Here is a 20,437-nt window from a genome sequence, read left to right on the forward strand (position 1 = left end):
TTGGGTTTTGAATCCTAAAAGGAAAGTCGTGTGTGTGTTGTTCATGATCATTTTTAGAAAGTGTAGTTGAGTCTTTCTTTGTGACATAACAACATAAGAACAGCCATACTGGGTCATACCAAAGGTTCATCTAGCCTAGTATCCTTTCTTCTGACAATGGTTAATGCCAGGTGCTTCAAAGGGAATGAACAGAACAGGGCAATTATCAAGTGATCCATCATCCCTTGTCATTTAGTCCCAATGTCTGGCACTCACAGAAATGGGAAAACATATTCTTTAATATATTTTTGGAGGTTGTGTTTTTACCTTTTGACTTCCTATCAAGAAGTGCCAAATGTTAGAATATGTCATTGAGGTATGATGTCACATAGTAATGATTTTAAAAAGCACAACAATATGTTCCTAACGCAGAAGTGTAATTTATGTTTTCTTATCTTTCTCTATGCACAATTAAATTAAATTGTGTGAGGTGATCTATTGTTTTAGGCAAAAAAAAAAAATGAAAAAAATGTAATCAAATGCCCAGATTGTTGGATGAAATGTTATGCCTGGCACTAGTTCTCGTGTTACAAATTGGAGCTACCACTTTTGATCAGAATGTGCAGAATTTCTTTGCATTTTTCTGACTTTGGAGCAAAAGTGCTTGTTTTTAAAAAAAAAAAAATCTCTTAACTTTGAAAGTAAGGCCCGTGCTCTGCAGGAAATCAAGGACAGTGCCTGAATGACAATAAAAATGGTTTATATTTAAGTTTCTGGGAAGCCAGGCTGGGAAAAAGAAAATTACCCAAGGAGGGTAAGTTACATGCCAGGGGACTACTTGAGGACCTTTCATCAAAAGCGGCACTTTCTCAGATTGATTGTTTTGGAAAACCAAGAAAATTGGTTCTAGCCAAGACAGGAATGGATCGTAAAGCCATTTTCTTTCATTAGTGTGTTTTGGAGTTTCAGGCATCAGTACCAGACCAAAAAAAGAAATAAACATTCAACTTTTTGAAATTAGTCACAGTTCTCAAAATACTACTTTCTCTACTTCAGTAAGTAATTTTTGAACTCTTCTTTTCCTTTCTAGGCTGCTTCAAGTTATTTATAAACTCTGAAAGAATACTTTTAGCACAGAATATTTTATTTAGCATAGATGAATACTGTAAGCATCTCAATATTATTGCTTACTGTAGCATCTTCTACAGCTTTTTTCTGTTTTTTTTTTTTGCATAAATGGCATACAATGTGCTACTATAAGAAGTCGATCTTTTATATTTTAGTTGAAAAATAAGAACTAGATTATGATACTCTTTTACCACAAGTAGATCCATTGTCTTTACTTACCATGAGAAAAGATATCACAATCTGGCCTTAAAGTTGGATCGTTTAATTACAAAGGCATTGCCCCAATTTGATAGGGGAAAGATGCTCCTGTGGATGCAGTGATCAGGAAGCTTACATTTTCTTTAGAAACATGCTAGAAGTCATTATCTGATACTTTGCTCTTGTAGTAAGATATCCCTAAAACTTTATTCCCTTAATTCTGAGAAGAAGCTTATTTTTTGTAGACTAGACAAGCAAGGAATATTGCAGAAAAATAGAGACAGATCTGTTCAGTGGTTCAAGTCCAAACAAAGCCTGCAGTTCATAAGCAATATCTAGCGCACACAACCATAATGCAAAGCTCAGAGAAGGCCCTGTATTTATATTTCGGAGGATGTAGAACAAATGTGATGTGATGTGCATGAAAATTTAATGAGAAGAAAAAAGAAGGAAGAGTTGTCTATGTACTTTTTCTTCTTACCTCAAAGATTAGCTTATGAATGACACTTTCACTACTAGAATTGTCTACAGCTCTGAATATTTTTGAGCAAAGAAAAGGGATGTTATGGACTTTTTCTTTATCTGAACAAATAATAAGGTCCCTCAACACTTCATTAGTTTCACTGATACAAAGAGCATGTCTGGAATATATAAATGTTAGCCAAACAAATTCATTCCATCTCAAGAAGCTATATCATGGCCTTTATCAAGTACTGTTGAAAGAAGCGAGGTTTTAGTTTTCTTTTGTATGGAGGTAGGACATTCCAGTTGTTCTACAGACAGCTACGAGTAACATCTTATTCTACAAATAGAGTCATTTAAATAAATGGCTACTACTTGTAGTGTAAGGTGGTACTCAACATGAGTGAGAGTATCACAATCTAAGACAAGGTGCTTAAAGACCATGCGTGATTTTATCCTGTAAAATCTCTGATCTGAGTCAAAGCTCAGTTTCTGAGTCTGAGTAACTGGGTAAAAATACACTTTAAGGTAGAGTTGGAGGGTTTGATTACTGTATAATAACAATTCACTTCAGTTTGTAATTGTTGGTGCGCAAAGCCATCTGGGTGCCTTAACAGGAACAACATGAATACATAGTTCCATAATGTGCTAAAGAAATACGTTGAACAATTTTAAAATATTTAGGCCAAGATTTTTAAATCTGCCAAATGTGATTTGTTGTCTAAATTGTCTAGACATCTTTGAAAAATCTCATAATTAATTGTTGGGATTTCCACGATAGTTTTCTTATAACTATTTAGAAAGTTAGAAATATTGTGGAATAGTTATTAAAAAATTAGTCAAAACATTAGTCAAATAAATTAATTTATTTCCTTTGTCGTCATCCTCAGGAAAGATGTCCAGTGATCGTGCTCTGAGGAAACAGCAGCAATTGAACAATCTGGTGTCCATGGTGACAAAATTATCTAAACCCGGAGATGTGATTGTGGATTTTTGCAGTGGAGGGGTAATATATGTTCTCTATATATAATACAACTTTTTTTTTTTTTTAAATCTTTTACAAATCCAGTAGGACATGACTACAAAACAGAGTCTCATGGAGGATGGAACTTTCAGGGGAGTCAGGGACCAGCCTACCTGTGACAGGCGCCTGTAGGGGAGAACAAGCCAGTTCAGACCGACCTGCAAATAATTAAATTGCTAGGCAGCTGTCTGGCAGCTAATTAGTTAACAAACCTGATAAAAAATTACCAGGGTCCTGTTAAGGTGGATGCTAGAGGCTGGAAGCTCCTGAGGAGAGGAGCTCCCATGAGAGCTCAGTAGGCAAGTTCACCAGAGAAAGGAGCCTGGAAAGTGTGCTCCTAGAGAGAGGAGCTGGCTGAGCAGCAGCACAAAAGCCTGGGCTGCTCAAATAGCTGTAGAAAGCAGCTTCAGGTGAGTGCTGCAAGGAATAAAGGAATAAAGAGACTGAAGTGAACCCAGCCCCAGGAAGGAAGGCTGAGGTCTCTGACTTGAGGAGAGTGAAGGGCGTTGAGTGACAGCCTGAGGCTGGAGCAGAGAGAAGGAATAGACTTTATTTTGGGGGTATATTTGGACTCAGTGTAGACCCCAATGGGGACTTTGAACTGAGTTGAGTTATTTAAAGAGTACAGAAGTCGGTTAACTGAGGAAGGGTGCCTACATAGCCACCCTGAGAGCTTGAGGGGGTGGCTCTTGGGGATGACAGAGGGAAAAGACAAACTTTGGAATCTGAGCTGCTTTTACAAAGACTCTGTCACTCTTGAAGGGGATCATTGTGAAGGGGGTCAGCTGCATAGGGTTTGAAAAGTGACTCATGTTTTTTTGGTTTTCACAGGGCCATGTCGGAATTGTTCTTGCTCACATGTTGCCATCATGCCAGGTAAAGTCCCAATAAAAATATATGGACAATGCAATCTTCCAGACTTTGATAATTCACAACATTTTTTTTTTAAAAATTCCATTAGATGGAAAGCACAAAGACTGCTAACAGTGATGATTTAGAGACTTTATTTATACTCTAGTTTGAGGCTCTGAATTTGTGCATATATCAATATTTGTTGTACTACAGAATTGTGCAGTGTGTGTCACCCATGAAAAAGATAAAGTTTCGAAGAATCAGCTTTCAAAAGATGCTAGAAACAGTACCAAGTCCTCAGGGCCTGATCATCTCATTGGTGTGTAAGGCATTTAAGTACAAGCTTAACTTGTAGCAGCACATGGTGAATTGTATCCCTGTTCAGCAAAGCACTGAAGTACACATTTAAGTTCTCTGCTGAATTGAAGTGTTGAATTGAAGGCTTCCTGGAGGAACCACTGGCCCACTTTTTTGATCAATCCTAAAGTCATTTTGTGGGAAAAAGTCTGACTCCCCAACTTACATATGCTCATGACAGCAAAAAAAGGTAAGCACTGCCTTTCCCTCTGAAGGCAGCTCTGTCCTAAGTCTCGAGAGGATGTTTCCTTCATTGTGCTTGAGGCTCCAAGTGAACCTGAAAGGGTTGGTTCACTTCCAGCCACTTTCAGCACGAACGGTAGGGTTCAGATAACAAATGACATTGGGAACTAAAACCTGTAATTGCTCACAAGCCCCATTTCCTCAAACTTGTGTGGAGATTAGATGCAGCCTATACTTATGGCCCTTTGTTTTTGGTTTTTATTTAATTTTTCCCAAGAATTTATCGGTGTTTTATTACTACAACAACAAAAACAGGTGAAAATCAGTGCAAAAAACTATTAGTAATTTTTCTGGGCAAATAGGGTCTATTTTGGTGGATGGAAGATGATACAGATCTTTGTTTTCTTCCTGTTTTCGTGTGTTAAATCTTTAAACAGTTATATGCTAAAAGCTTGAAAAGTGTACATGGTGGGCTTGAGATTCATCAGTATGTTCAGATATGCACGCACTTCAGAGCCTGTGTGCATGCCTGTTTGTTTATTGTGTGTATCTTCTAGACTAATATAGCCTTACTTCAACAGGCAACTCTGTATATGCACAGACAAATGTATTATCATAATGCATATATCTCATGCAAAGTATTATATTTTCCTAAGAAAACAAGTTATTTTTTATATATTTGAATGATACAAAAGTAGAGAAAAATCGGAAAAAACAAACAATACTTTTTGTAAAACCCAGGATTTTTTCAGTAAAAATCAGTTTAAACTGAAAACGAAGCGGCTTACTTATACTATATATGATAGCTGTTATAAATCCCTTCAAGGTTTACTCCTTTTCTAAGAGCTAAGTATTAGTACTAGTAGTAATGTGTACTGTTCTAACAGGGCCCTAACTCAGAGTAGTCGTCATGCCCAGTGAAGGAAAAGGACACAGATTACATTGAGAATATCTGCTTTAAAAAGTGATTGAGTTAGGGAGGCTACATCAAAAGAACAAAATGACACCTTCTGTCTTCATATATTATAAGGTGTAGACAAAACAGAACTATGAATTACAGAACTGAAGATAAAATTAAGCTACCTCTGGAAAGCAGTTGTCAGTGGAACTTTTTAATCAGGAAATTACTAATTGCAAAGTCCACCCATTTTATACAGTTCTCAATATTTTTATGCACAAAACATAGTATTGTGAATATTAAGCAAGTTGTGATGTGCTTTTTTCATATATATGTTTTATGGTTGTGAAAGGGGCAAACTAACAAGGTTTGAAACTGCAGTACTGTATCCCCAAGAACTTTACAGGGCCACAAATAATCCCTATCAACTCTGACCCAACTGAAAGCACTGATTTTTAGAGACAGATGGTTCTGTATTCTAATGTCAAACTTAGTGCAGGAGACAAGGAGGAGCTGGTGGAATTGTATCATACAGTCTTATTAAACATGTTTCTGTAATATATTTGTGCCGAAAAAAAAAATGTTACTTACCCTCACAAAAACAAACCCCTACCAGCACAGTACTTTTAGTTTCTAATGTATGCAAATGTTAGAATTTCAAAGTTTGGTTAGTTCCAAATAGATGTGGGACTTGACTGCAAAAAGAAAAATTCTGTTCAGAAAAACGGATCATATCTGTCAGTCCCTTGGTACTGGCAGATATTGAGCGCCTTCCGTCTATTTCACTAGCGTATCACTTTGGGGGAGATCTCATCACCAGTCTCAAGAAATTAAGTAAAGATTTTACACCAGAATATTGAGGTACTGTATAGCGAGTATCATTTTATTTTGATTTTAGAGCAATATTGCTGACGTATTTTCCTGTATATGAAATCCAGGTCGTGCTGATAGAAAATAAGGAGTTGTCATTGGTACGTGCTAAAGACAGAAGTGATGAATTAGGATTACACAATATTTGGTTCATTCAAGCAAACCTGGACTATTTTAAAGGAACTTTTAACATTGGGGTAAGTGATTGATTTTTCAACGTTAGAGTCTACTGATTATTAAGAAAAAATGTTTCTTTCTGTAGGTGATTAAGTATACTTACAAACAATTCCAGTACTTGGGAATATGAAGCGACGCATTTCTGATGCTATACAAACTTTTTTTTCTGTCAGCAGGAAATCAGCTTTGAATTTATTAGTTAGGAGATAAGGTAATATTATCCCCCTGCTCTTAGTTGTTTGTTGAGTGATCACACCATTCTCTGCAATGTGCAAAATACAGATGAGGAAGATATTCTTGTTCCAAAGAGTTTGGTGTCTAAGAAGATCTTTAAAGTATATTAGCATTGTGTGATTATATGGTGGAGATGTATTGTGATGTAGCAGGGTGAGTATTTTTGTTTGTTTTTTAATTTATCATAGCACTTCATGATTAGAGTGGTTCATGAAAGAACAGTACTTTTTTGAGGAAGGATTTGAAGATGGAAAAGCAATATTCACTGCACCGGGACTCAAGGTGGTATGAAAGGTGCAGCATGGAAGATGGTGTAAAAAAGTTACCTTTATATATGGTGATGTGAACTTTAGAAATATTTTCAATATAGAGAGAATTCAGAGAAGGATGCAAAGGGGTAGTCAAGTATAAGGTGTTTGCAGAGTAAAGGGAGCAGAGGAGTGGGAACAATAAGACAAGATCAGAGTGGAGATATGAAAGGCCTCAAAGGTCAAGATCTTTAAAGAACTTAAATTTGATGCAAAGTTGAGAAGGAACAAGTGGATATGTATCTGAGTGAGTGAGAAGGGAAAGGTTGCATTTAAAGGCTCAGACTTTATACCCAGGCTGGAATACTCCTAGTTTTCAGTGTTCTGACTGCCATACAAGTCACCCATTTTGCAGGCCAGTCCTGGCTACAACTTAGACTGCTTACATAACTGCAGGTTTGTGGTTCATATGGCTCAGTGGTACATCCTCAGTGCTCTGCAGTGTGTTTTTGTTTTTTCTTTAATCTTGTAATTCAGGAATAAGTATGAAGGGTTGATTATTTACGCCCATTCATTTCCAGCTGTACAGCTGAACTATTTGTGCTATGGTAAATCACAGAAATCTCACACTGGGAGCCCAAGATGTTTTTCCAAAAGCCAGAATCTCCTTTATAATTTACTTCAATCCAGAACTTGTACACAAAACACGCAATTGTAGTTCATCATTTAAATTAATCACTAGGTTTTGCATTCAATGTAATCTCTGTTCAGTTTTTCTGTTATTGAGATTAAGGCTAAATTAAATGAGAGTGAGAGTTGTATGAGAGTTGTACTTTATAGGAGTAGTTGTTATACTTCTGAGTTTTGTGACTAGAGGAATTTTACAGGGTATGTCAGAAGACCTTCAGCTGAAAATTATTCAAGTCCTGGTCTTTGTTCATGTTTCAGTGACTTGATTATGTAAGTTATTTACAAAGAAAACCTGGAACATTGCTTTTTTATTGGGTCCAATGTCACTTCAGAAGTTTTAGCCTAGGCTCTAAGACTGCAGTACAAGATCATGTGCTACTCTTCACTTCTCAGGATAAGGTCATTTTTCCTAGATAGTCTGCTTCACTTCAGACTCAAACTGGCTAATTTTGCCTTTAAGGAACAGAAGTGTAGTGCAAATATTTCACATTACATACATTTGCACTCTTATTTCATGAGTAATAATCATGTTACATTGACAAAATTGTTATAATTTGCAAATGATAAATGTTAAACATGATGCAACAGCCAAGCAATATCATTACGCAGAAATAAAACCGTATAGAAATAATTGACAACTGATATGGTTCTTGAAAGGTCCTAGAAAGACTTTCTCAAATGTAATAATTCAATGTACCCTGAATATGGTTGATTATGAAAGAAGTATTTTAAGTTTCTCGTGGCATATTATTTGAAATACTGTTTGTATAGTTCATAAAATGGCATAGCAGCGGCACAGACAGTATAGACTACTTGACAGTGTAAGCATACTGAACATTTTAAACCAATTCGCCACAACTCAAATGTTCTTTAAGCACTGTGTAACTTAGTTGTGCTCAATGAAATATTCCTGATTGAGGCAGTCATTGGTCATGACTTTGAGGATAAACGTGGAAGCAGGCTGTTCAGTTTGTTATTATGGACATCCAGATGAATATCAAAATAAAGATTGTTTTTGTTATCACTGCAGAAAATAACCTGTCATTGTTCATTTTGTTGCTGTATATTATGTACTTGGAAAATAAGGAAGAGGCAAAAAATTACATTTTGTATAAACCTGACAAAGAAGTCTTGACCTGTCCGGATTTTTATTAGTGGGGAATATGTGTAACTGTTTTGAGCTACCTTCAGATAAAGATGTGCTGTTCTATTTGGTTGCTAGCTTATTGTTAGCTTCACATTTTCAAATGTAAGTTAAGAAGAACTTGTCTGCCAAATAATTCCTGTTATTCATGAGATCAAATTGCAATATTTTAAATGCATGGAGTAATGAAAAACACGGTTCCAAAACAGAGTATTCTAATATATGATCTAGTTCACGCTACTAAGCACAGCAAAGGTCTGGAGTCTAAAAGTAGAAAGAGCCTTCGTAATGCGGCATTGTCCTCATTTAAATGTCAAGATTCAGAATACCCCTTAAGATCTTAGCTATTTTTAATGATGATACTGATACTGTCAGAGCTGACCTAAGCAAAACAGTTGAAAAGTTTGGCTTGGTTTTGTGGCGCATTAGAGTCTCTTTCAATCTGGCAAAGATACAGCAAAGAATTAAAGATAAATATGGTCTCCTGAAAAGTCCTCCTTTTCCTGCCACTTGTCTGCAGATGGTAAACCATGCTGAGGTGTCCCGACATTCAGGATATGTGACGCACAGCATGTAGATATACACTACCACTACATCAGCTGTGTTGCTTCTGTGTTTGGGGAGGTGTCTCCGTCATTATACAATTTTGTGACTGTAATGCATACATTAAGGACTAAATGAATTAGTTGTCCAGATTCATATGAAGTCCAATAGAATAGGACATCATGACAAAACTCTATATTGGATGTTGTTAATGACATCCAGTTTTCAACTCTGTGGATTCTGCTGAGCTGAAAGGAGAAGTCGGTGGGCTTAAAGGTCATGCAGGATCAATAAAATAATTCTCTACTGATATTAGTTAGCAGCAGTTAATGTTTGTTTTACATGTACCAGATCTGTGTTTTATCACTACACTGAAAGAAGAGCTCCTGCCCCCCACAAGGGAACTGGGAGAAGACAGGAATTAGTCAGTGTTGAACCTGGTAGCTGTGATTTTTAAAAATCTTCTCTTGTTTTTAAATTATTTTTGTTCAAATACTTTGTTTTTATATACAATGATGAACAGTCTGTTTGATAACACCTTTTCCTACACTAACAAGCATATTTCTGATCCTTCTGTTTGCAACTGTATTAACTACAGGTACTGATTGATTGCTTTGTTCACTGAGCTTACATAAAGCAATTTGCAGACAACAGTAGCACATTATCTGTTCTGTTTTGATTTTACACCAATTTGGGATTTAAGTTATTTTGCCTTCTGATTTCTGTAGTCAAAAATCTTATTGTGAACCTTTAAATGTGAGTTTAAACCTTGTTTCAAAACTGCTATGCTAAAGACTGATTAAAACACATTTATATAAGCACACACAAATGCATATCTGTGTGCAGAATATTCAATTAAAGGGAAAACATGTTGTAATTTCTCCACTGCTCAGAGACCATAGAGAAAATTAACAACCATTAATATGGTCACCTATTGTGCTCAAGTATTTGAGCATATGTGATTCTTTTCTCCTCTACATGCGAATGGCTTGTATCAATTGGTATCCTTAGCCTTAATGTTCTTTTGATGTAGTCTATTGTGGGCAGATATTTTTCCGTAGTACCTAGGTTTATGTTTTATAGTGGCGGGGAGGGGTATTATTTAATTACCAGTCTCAGTAATACATTGACTGGAATCCTGTATAATTATTGCATGTAATACCATAACGAGGTCTACCATTTATGTGGATACTGTATATGATTAACTTGCCTTCGTCAAAATGGTGAAGTCAATGTAATCAGTCAGTAGTAGCTGCCTATGTCACTGTAACATATTTGTTTAGGGCCAGATTATTTCTGGCCCCTGTGTGGCTACATAATAGGGACTGGCACATGGGGATCTTTCCCTGTACAGGAACCAGGTGCTTCCTTCACAGGGGCCAAGCCCAGTTGCAATCTCTGAGTTCCACTAGTGTGGGAAGTGCTCCCTGGTGCACTGTTTATTCCAAAGAGCATGGAGAGGATATAGGGTTATGACTGGTCATGGAGGGGAATGCACACTGGGGGTGGTGCAGTAGGTGTGTGCCTCCTGAATTCTGGGAAGCTCCAGGACAAATAGGGCACTGTGGTTCCACGCTGCCTCAATGCCAGGTTCTGTGTTAGTGGCACAATCTGGCCTTTAATTCTTAAAATTAAGTCTGGTAACACAAAGATTGTGACAGACTGGCAAATTTTATATGGATATGATTATATGTAGTGAGATGGTGCCCAGAGGCCCCAACCAAGATTGGAGCCCTTATTGTGAAAAGCACTGTACAAACACATAGTAAGACACAGTTCCTTCCCAAGGGCTCTCACAGTCCAAGTAGACAAGACAGACAAAGTGGGAAGTATTGAGCACCCAACATTTGAAAATCAAACTTTGGTAAGGTTTCTCAAGTAGTACACCTGGAATCACTAGTCAGATACCTGTTTATCAACTACCTCAGCTACGAAGGTGCTGTCTCACAAACCTAAATTTGATTAAATATATTTTTCCTCTTTCTTGGCTTTACAGAAACCAAGTAGTCAAAAATGTGTTAAGATTTTCTTACAATGAGAGATGCTATATAATGTGACCTATATGTGTTGTGACAGGGTCCAGGCCAGATGGCTACAGGAGAGTGATAGAAGGTAGATATATTAGCCCCAGATTAAGCAGGTCCCTTTCCCCTGAGTAAGATAATGGGCTGTTCCAGAACAATCAGGAAGTTGCTGGAACCAATTAAGGCAGGCTAATTAGGATGCTGGAGCCAATTAAGAAGCTACCAGAATCAGTTAGGACAGGCAGGCTAATCAGGGCACCTGGTTTAAAAAGGACCTCACTTTAGTTAGTGAGACGTGTGTGAGGAGCTGGGAGCAAGAGGCGAAAGAAGCTGAGAGTGAGTAGGCATACTGCTGGAGGACTGCGAAGTACAGGCGTTACCAGACATCAGGACGAAGGTCCCGCGGGGAGGATAAAGAAGGTGTTGGGAGGAGGACATTGGGACGTAGCCCAGGGAGTTGTAGCTGTCACACAGCTGTTACAAGAGACACTATAGAGAGTTGCAATCCACAGGGCCCTGGGCTGGAACCCAGAGTAGAGGGTGGGCCCAGGTTCCCCCCAACTCCCTCAACTCCCTATCTGAGACAAGAGGAGGTGACCTAGACTGTGGGTCCCACCAGAGGGGAAGGTCCGTGGCCTATCCCCCAACCCACTAGGTGGGTCAGCAGAGACTGCGGGGATTGTTCTCCTCCTTTTCCCCATGCTGGCCAGTGATGAGGTTAGCTGAGTGAATGGCAGGTTTGAGCCACTAGCAAAACTGGCCAAATTGAGGGCTGCTGTGAATCTCTGAGGAGAGCAAATCCGCCAATAAGCTCAGGACCCACCAAGGCAGAGGAGGAACTCTGTCACAGTGTATGTTCCTGATTATTGTGTTTCACACATTGTTTTTATTATAAAATTTAGCTTTAAAATATTTCTGTACATTTCTAAGGATTTCTTACTTGGACTGAAATTCTTCACTAACCAGCATGAGAGTTTGTTTTAAAATGTATTTTATGTGTATCTTCAGTTGAGTTGGTATGGTATGTCCTGTAAAATGTCATTGGCAAGTAACTTTAGTTCAGCATCTGTAGCTTCTCCACCAACATGAATGGTTCATGAAGTTCCCTTGGCATTAAAATGAGCAAAAGAAATGTCTGACAGAGCCATGAGACACAGAAGCTGAGTGGTTGGGAATAGGCCTTTGCCTCACCTGGTAGCTTGCACTGCAGTGCATGGGGAATTTTCTTTAGATGTTCAGATAATTCAGTCAGCCAGAAAACTGCTAAGAAATAGAGTTGTAAGTGAACAGAACAGTGCTATTAAGGTTTCTTTTTTTATATATTTTAGGTGGCTCTGCATGCTTGTGGCGTGGCAACAGATATGGTGATTGAGCACTGCATCGAGGCTCATGCAGCCTTTGTCATCTGCCCTTGCTGTTATGGTTTCATTCAGAATACAGTGAAATTTACATTTCCACGAAGGTGAAGAATCTTGTTGTACAAGGGACTGGAAATGTAAAGTTAAATTTCCACTATAAAGAGGGGAAAAAATCAAAAGTATGTAAATAGACAATGTCACCCAAAGAATCTTAACTCTGCCCCATAAAGTTTCTGTGCCAACACTGAAAAACTGTAAGTTGACTTTAACTATCCAGGACAAACAGGTTCACCTCATCAGTGACCACAAAGATACCTACAGCCTTCTTTCCAGAAATACATACTTCACTGAGAAAGGGGATACTTTACTAATTCCTGACTCCGTGTCAAAGACAGCCATTCAACACAGTTCACAAAGATTTTATATGCCACCAATTACATAAGTGTTATTAAATACAGTGCTAGGGAATCAACATGTACTGTACTAACCTCCAACTCCAAGATAATGAATTTATGGAAATTTCATTAAAACAATAATGGATAATGAAGTGTGTGTGTGGTGTGGGGAGTATCATGCTCAGTGCTAGACACATAATGTGTATGCAGTCAGTTACAATGGGACTGATTGACAAATATGTTACTGCAGTTCACCACCAGTGAAACCCCATTGATTTAGGTGGATTTACACTAGCATAAAACTAAAGTAATAACTGGTCAATCAAGCCCACTGCTCTTAGGTTAATCTTTTTGATATTTCTACCACGAACTGTACTTATTGTCTTCTCCAGATTTAAGATGTTCATGATCATAACCCTTAGGCTTTGGGCTTTTTAACGCCCTTGATCCAAAAATAACACATTTTAAGAAGTAGGCATATGGGAATGGAGGCTAGAGTGTTTCAGGGCAGAGTTGAGATTGAGTAGCTTCAATCGTGTATTTTCATACTTTCAGACTGGTTTATAGTTTGAAGTAGACTCTTACCTTTTGAATTTCCAAGGTTATAAAATTTGGGTTTTATTAGAAAATACAATGCTCTTTGGATCTATATTGGCTGACATAAATAAGTCTTTCTATCTTAAAAGGGATTCATCAACCTAAAAATAATATATTTTTGTTTGAAAATATTTTTCTTACTACTTTTACAAGAAACATCTAAGATTGCTGTAACTGAGAGCGATTAGAGAATAACTATTTGTTTTTTCAGTTTGACTACTTTGTGCATTTGACAGCACTTTATGTTCCGCCAGTTGTGTTCTATATCCTGTATAGTATGTTTCCTCTTTTGTTTGTTCGCATCTTTCACATAGCAAGAAGGAGGAAAACATATTTTAAAAAACAGGATAATACAATTGTAAAGTTGCAAAAATGGGCAGGGGGATATAGGGGCAGATGTAATATTAGAAACTACTTTCAACTTATTTTTTAAAGGCTGACTAGATGCTATCGTTTAACTTCAAGTTAATTACAATTTTAGACTGAAAATTCATTAAGATTTGTGAAGATGTTTGAGATCTTTTGTTCAAAGGTGCTGTAGAAATGCCAAGTGTCTTGTTTTTTATTAACATTTACAATTTTAAAGGCTCTAAAGCATATAGGAGACTATCTAGCTCTCAGTGCAGCAGCTCAGCCTGGGGACTACAGTTTAATTTTCTTAAAGTTGGTAATATTAGAAAACATTCCACAGTAACTGGGCACAAAGTATTTAATTCAATTCTAGTGAAAAATAATGCAGTTTTGTGGTATGTCAGACACAAAAGGCATGTGTATATATACTGTAGGGCTGCGGTTCTCAAACTTCATTGCACTGCAACCCGCTTCTGACAACAAAAATTACTGTGTGACCCCTGAGCCCCAACCAAGCAGAGGGGGGTCAAAGCCCAAGCCCCACCACGACGGGCTTCATTTCTGGCCACAAGTGGTGAGGCTTGGGCTTGGGATCCGGGCCCCAGCAAGTCTAACATCAGCCTTGGCGACCCCATTAAAACGGGGTCGTGACCCACATTGCGGTCCTGACCCACAGTTTGAGAACGGCTGCTGTAGGGGATATATGTGGCTATGACACAGAGTATTTATATAGAATATAGACAAAGCCAGTTTTATAAAAATGTGTAGTATTTATAATGGTTAAAGAAAAAACTTCTATAAATAGTACAGTAAAACATAAAATTACATGTAATGTGCCTTTTCTACTCAAGTGAGCTAAAGCTGTCATAGTTTCTGCTTCTGAATACAGCTTCACAGCCTCCAGATAAAAATATTTTGTTTAGAATTCAATCAAGTGTTTAAAAATTACTTCTGTTTTCAATCTTGGTTATTTCTAATGTTGATTGAATCAATCTCCTTTTCTGTTTCAGTCATCGGTTCAAGGAAGTTTTATCCTATAAGGTATGTAAACGTGTTTCAGTGGTTAGGTTTTCTTTGTGTGCCCTTTTCTGCATTTTCCCTGCGGTTTGTAGTGGAATGAATAATCTGTGTTTATCTTTTAATTATGAGGATGAACACACAATGTAAATGATGTTTAGTAATTCAGATCTACTCACATTCCTTCCACTTTTAAAAAAAAGGCTTATTTTCAGTAAAATAAAATCAGATGATTTCTCCATAAAAGAACTTTATCCCTTAGTAAAGATAAGTAAAACACCCCTAAGATTCGTGTTTTGACATGCTTCATTTAAAATCTTCTGGATACCACTCACTTTATAGACTTTGTGTAAGTATTGATTGTTCTTAGGTATATAGACCTAATTAAATGTATAGGAGCATTTTTGTAGACTGCTTGCTTCTAGAGAACTCATTTTCCAATAGCTCTTATCTGAAAAATATTTAAAGAACTAGCTTGCTTTCTGTACAGCAACTTATTTATTAAAGTCAAAACACTCTATTGTAAGCTTCAGATTTTTCTCTATCTAATGATAGTGCTTCTCCTTAATTTGCACCTTGAGCATTGGATAGGCACTTCTATAAATAGAAATAAATAATAAATACAATTCTTTACTAAGATTGTTTTAGCAATTATTTTAATTAAATTTTAATTAAAATTAAAGTATTTAATATACATTTAATATATGTTATATTTGATTTAAGATGAGTTTAAAATGTCATTGATCAACAAACCTTTGAATAGTTGTATTACTCTCTTTCTCTAATCATTCTCCCCTGTGTGACTGGGTGTAGTGTTAACTAAAATTTTTGATTTCAAAATAAGAGGACTTTTTGTTCAATAATGAATTCTCATTCATGGACTAATGGATTTTACTGTTTCTTTTGCCTAAATTTGCTTCCTTATATGTAATTTTTGAGCCAGTTCTCACCTCTTCTGTAATCAGAGGTGATGTGGAATAACATGCCCCCTCAGATTTCTGCCAGGGCTTATATGCCTTTCCCTGAATCCCGCTGCATACCACCAAAACCTTTAAATTCTTCCCCTTCTCCCCTCCCACTACCAACAGGTATGTGTCGCCTCTGTCTGTCATGATCCTGTATTTGGAGGACCTACCTTGGAAATGCTCACCAGCGTTTTTGCTTTGTCTTCTCAGATCTCCCTGTGGACATCTTAGGACTCTTGATGTTATACAGTAACTTAACTGCAGAAAGTCCCTAGAACCTTGAGAAACCTCCTCGTACTTGAACAGTAGGAAGAAAACGCCACATGTTCCTTTCAGCCCCTAGCATTCTGTGTCCATAGAAATAAATAAATAATCTGAATATCTGTGTCAATGTCACTTTCATAGTGCTTTGACGAACTAATTGTCAATGTTGGGACAAATTTACAAATAAGTCTGAGGACTGTTAGGTTGTCACATGCATTGTAGTTGTAGCCGTGTCGTCCCCAGCGTGTTAGAAAGATGAAGTGGGTGAGGTAACCTGTTATTGGACCAACTTCTGTTGGTGAGGGAGGCAAGCTTTTGAGCCACACACACCTCTTCTTCAGGTCTGAGAATATAGGGAAAGATATTCCAAGTGTCACAGCTAAATGCTAACTATTTATGCTAAACAATCTTTTCCGTCTTGCATTTAGTCATCCTCAAAGGAAATCTGCACAACACTTTCAAAAGACAAGCCTGGGAAATTAAATTCATAACTCTGCAAAACACTAAAAATCATGGACTGAACAGACAAACTAGATTTATGGCTTATTGCAACAATCCACTTATCCCATCTTTTTGTCCTATAACTGCAGAGGTGCTAAGAAGCCACTCTACCTTAAATGTTTTTTTTTTTTAAATTAATTCATCCCTGGAAAGTTTAGATAAGGAATCTTATAATTAGTGTAGAGGTATTGGCTAGTTCTTATTGTTGTTTGTATTTGCCGTAGTGCCTAGGTCAACCACAACATAAATAATAAATACAGCTTACTGTACCTCAAATAACTTTGGTTATAAATAAGGCTATAAGAAAGCTGTGATTTTTGTCGGGAGGAGAGGTTCCAAAAGTTGCAACCAGTTTGTTAAAGTTGCAGTGTTGCTGTGGCAGGGGCCCACTCTGGGCAGAAGTGGAGGTGGGTGCAGGACTGAAACTCTCAAGGTCATCCACCCACAGCCCCCACTTCTGGAGCCCCTGTGAGGGGGCTGGTATTGGCAGTCCCCTTTCCCACCCATGCAGGAGGCACAAGCCCCTCCATCCAGCTCCTCTTACTGGCAGCTGTGGAAGGCAAAGTCCTTGAGATCGTCGTCCATGCTTGGAGGCCTGGTGGTTGCGGGGGAGAGGGGCCACACCTCTGGATACAGCCCCTTTCCTCCAATGCCCAGGGTATGAGGGGGCCTGAACCCCTGCACCCTAGAACAGTTCTCAGCTCAGAGACCCTGTGGAAGGCTGGCACAACACTACTCACTGAAATTTGGCCTGGTCACTCTGCCATCATGACAGAAGGGCATGTTTCAGTGGCATTATGACCCCATGCGCCAGATCGCAATGCCAAGCCTGTGGAGCAGAAGCACGACCTCGAAGACTTCAACCATGGCTGCTGGTGTGTGGGGACGGTGCTAGTGCTTGGGCCTCCAATAGGGCTAGGACCAGGGGAAGCCCTGGTGGTGCCACATTGCAACATCATTCACTAAAATTTCACCTGGCTGCGCCCCTGTCAGAACAGAGGGGTGGTCAGGCCAAATTTCAGTGAGGGGCATTGCAAAAATAGTTGCAGTGAGTGCTGGAAATTATGGCTTCCACAACAAAATCATGGCCTGAGATTTTTGTACAGCCTTAATTATAATTAACTTTGGTTATACAGATAGCTATAAGCATTTTTGTATGTCACATTAGTATATTGGTTAAAATTATTGACTAGTGACTAAAGTTTCAATGTGGTGGGCAGACATTGCCTGTGTCCTTTAGTTCCCATTTTAAATTCATTTTTCTTAACTTCCTTTGAGAGGTCCAAGGAGACATCAAGAAGAATGACAATTCCCATATAATGATAAATCTGATTTTTTTCAAACCAATTTACTTTATTTGTACATAACAAGACTTATAATAGACCAACAGGGATATAGTGTACATGGAATCCATTCACTGTTGGTCACCTTGGTCTATCTGCTATCATTTTACTTTTCTGATGGGAACATTTTGCCTTGATTCATTAGAGTTTAAAGTTGCAAAACCAGGGCTATGATGGTTGTAGGCTTGCGCCAGAAGACACTCAATGGCCAAATTTTTTATCTTTCCTTGAGGGATGGTTGGAAGGTAGGAACCAAACTACTTCTCATATTTAGCTTTGACAACTTAGTAGAATTTGCTCTCTCTAGAGAGCAAGTTAACCACACAAAAAGCTGGATAGTTTTAATTATGATGTTCTTTGACCTGATAATGGCTGCGCCATATCTACCATCAGGAAATGTGACAGGTTGCTGTTCTTTTGAAGGGGAAATTATATAGTCGTTACCTGGACGCTAGTTAAACTTTCAGGTTGTCTCCACAGCAAAGTGAGATGTTTTTGTGTATTCACAAGCCAGTCCTCATTTTTCAAGTTAGTTGAGTGATAATGCTTACCTCAGAGTTCAGATCTGGTTTAACAGGCTGCGGAACTGGCAGGGGCAGTGGGCTCTCTGGGTTGGGTGGGGTAACCAGATGAAGGCAGGGAGCTCTGTGTATGCTCATTCTTTCTATGAGAAAACTGAGATGAGCCTGTTTCTTTGGAGACTTTAAGTTTGAGTGTGGTCCCATACCCTACCTAGGCGATGTTACAGCCTGAGATATAGGAGCTACCCTTCATTCGTTCACTGAAATGACAATAGCTTAGCTTCCCAGCTCAGAGTTGTTTTTACTTGCTGCTGCTTTCCCTTACTTGGAGCCTCCTCCAGTACCTCTCCCACTAGCTCTGACTGCCTCTCCTGTACCAAAGCCAGGTGCTTTTGGAAGCCTCTGCCTAGAGGCTTAATTTGGGTTTTTTTTCTTAGCAGCTCTTCCTGCTCTGACCAACTGCTCCAGCTTCTTCAAGCTTCCCAAACAGCTGCTCCAGCAGCCCGAATAGCTAGTAAAAAGTTAGAAGTCAGACAGACACATCTGAGCTTGCAGTCCCTTCACCTAATGCAGGGACTGAACCTTTACTAATCATCTCTTTATATTAACCAAGAATGAAAGGATAACCTAGTTTGATTTAAGAAAGAGGTACTCCTTTTCAGAGCTCTAACTTTGGTTCTTTGTTATGTTCTATAGAAAAGTTTCTCATGTCTGTATTGCCATCTGATGTTACAGAGGGCTCTATAAAGCTGGACAATTCTGAAATAGCTCTTGCCAGAGCTGGTGCTAGCCCTCTGGGGACCCTAAGCAGGAATATTTTGCTCCTCCCAACACATAACAAAAAGTGAATAGGGGCTCCGTTTTGCTGCTTGGGGCCTTAAGCAGTTGCTTAGTGTGCCAGTGGCTAGCGCTGGCTCTGGTTGTGGTTGCTAGGTCTTAGCACTTGAAATTTCAGGTGTCCCACTTAGTATAGCTTTCAGGAGCATTCTTTTCAGTTGTCATTGCATCACAATCTTTCCCCATCCCACTGTGAGAATGGTTAACTTACCTACCCCTGCTTCATTTGTCTTGCTAGCCAAAGGCTAAAAATTGAAGTCAGAGTCAGTTCCTGATATCTTATAAGGAAGTTTCTACTTTTGTTTAAATTTATTTTGTGCTATAGAGTTGAGAGAGTTTCCCCATGTCAAGGTGTGGAACACTGGACTCCAGTTTCAAATTGATTCTATACTGATTTGGGTGGGATTTGAGCAATGGAATGTTGCCTTGTCCCCAACAAGAGTGATGGTGATTCTTTCCTGCTTCTGAATCATTACTGTTAGAAGACGCAGGATGTTTGAGTGCCCCCACACTGCAGTTTGAATGCTACCCACAAATGGGGAGAGGACGTCCAAGTCTGACCCTGCGGCAGTAGGATGACTTGGCTGCCGATTGGTTTATACGGGAAGGGCTTAAGCAGCCTGAAGTATGCCACTCAAGAACGCTGCCCTGTTGTTGGGGGCTGTGTCCAATTCCCCTGCTGAATGGAAATAGAGAAGTCTGATCCTGAGACAAACTCACTTCCCCAAAAATATAGGGAAGTAGAAGTATGGGTGTGGTTATACAGACTTAAGTGGTACACACTTTCAAAGGCTGACTTGGAGCTGAAATAAGTACAAGTATAAATTAATTTTCATAGAACAATATTCAACACACACAGTTTTCTGGTACCATTGAATGTTTAAATAGGTTTTTTTATGCTGAAATTAAATAACTTTTAAAGAGTAATGAAATAAAACCATATTTCTGTGTTTTTTTTAATTCTAGGAGCACATGATTCTTTGCAGATTTGCAGATCAGACAGCTGTTCAGCTTCCACCCGAACGCAGACTAATAGGTATGCATTTCCACAGATCAGCTGTTGTGTAGAATATATGCACTATATTTAGTGATGGGCTGAGCTTATGATATATGGGAAGCACTGGTACATTAATCAATAGGGAATTAAATTGCTGTTTTCTCAGCACACTTACAGCAGTGAGTGTTTCTGTTGCTGTATCTTTTTTCACTCTGGTAGTGAAGCATTTTTCCTGGTTGAAGTTTTTAAAATATGAGCTAGAGTATAATTTGACATTTTA

The 20,437-nt window shown here is 38.4% G+C and overlaps 1 protein-coding gene across 5 annotated transcripts in view; it reads left to right on the plus strand.

The window, feature by feature from the left end:
- Nucleotides 1-20,437, plus strand: part of GSTCD (glutathione S-transferase C-terminal domain containing) — a 119,409-nt gene that overhangs the window by 92,909 nt on the left and 6,063 nt on the right. For all 5 annotated transcript variants that reach the window (XM_074950705.1, XM_074950703.1, XM_074950706.1 and 2 more), the window contains 6 exons: nucleotides 2,658-2,773; nucleotides 3,623-3,667; nucleotides 6,020-6,148; nucleotides 12,340-12,473; nucleotides 14,723-14,753; nucleotides 20,127-20,196. In XM_074950705.1, the coding sequence (XP_074806806.1) occupies nucleotides 2,658-2,773; nucleotides 3,623-3,667; nucleotides 6,020-6,148; nucleotides 12,340-12,473; nucleotides 14,723-14,753; nucleotides 20,127-20,196 (525 nt within the window). The remainder of the gene's footprint in view (nucleotides 1-2,657; nucleotides 2,774-3,622; nucleotides 3,668-6,019; nucleotides 6,149-12,339; nucleotides 12,474-14,722; nucleotides 14,754-20,126; nucleotides 20,197-20,437) is intronic.

This window comes from Natator depressus, chromosome 4 (assembly GCF_965152275.1).
Source record: "Natator depressus isolate rNatDep1 chromosome 4, rNatDep2.hap1, whole genome shotgun sequence".
NCBI lineage: Eukaryota > Metazoa > Chordata > Testudines > Cheloniidae > Natator > Natator depressus.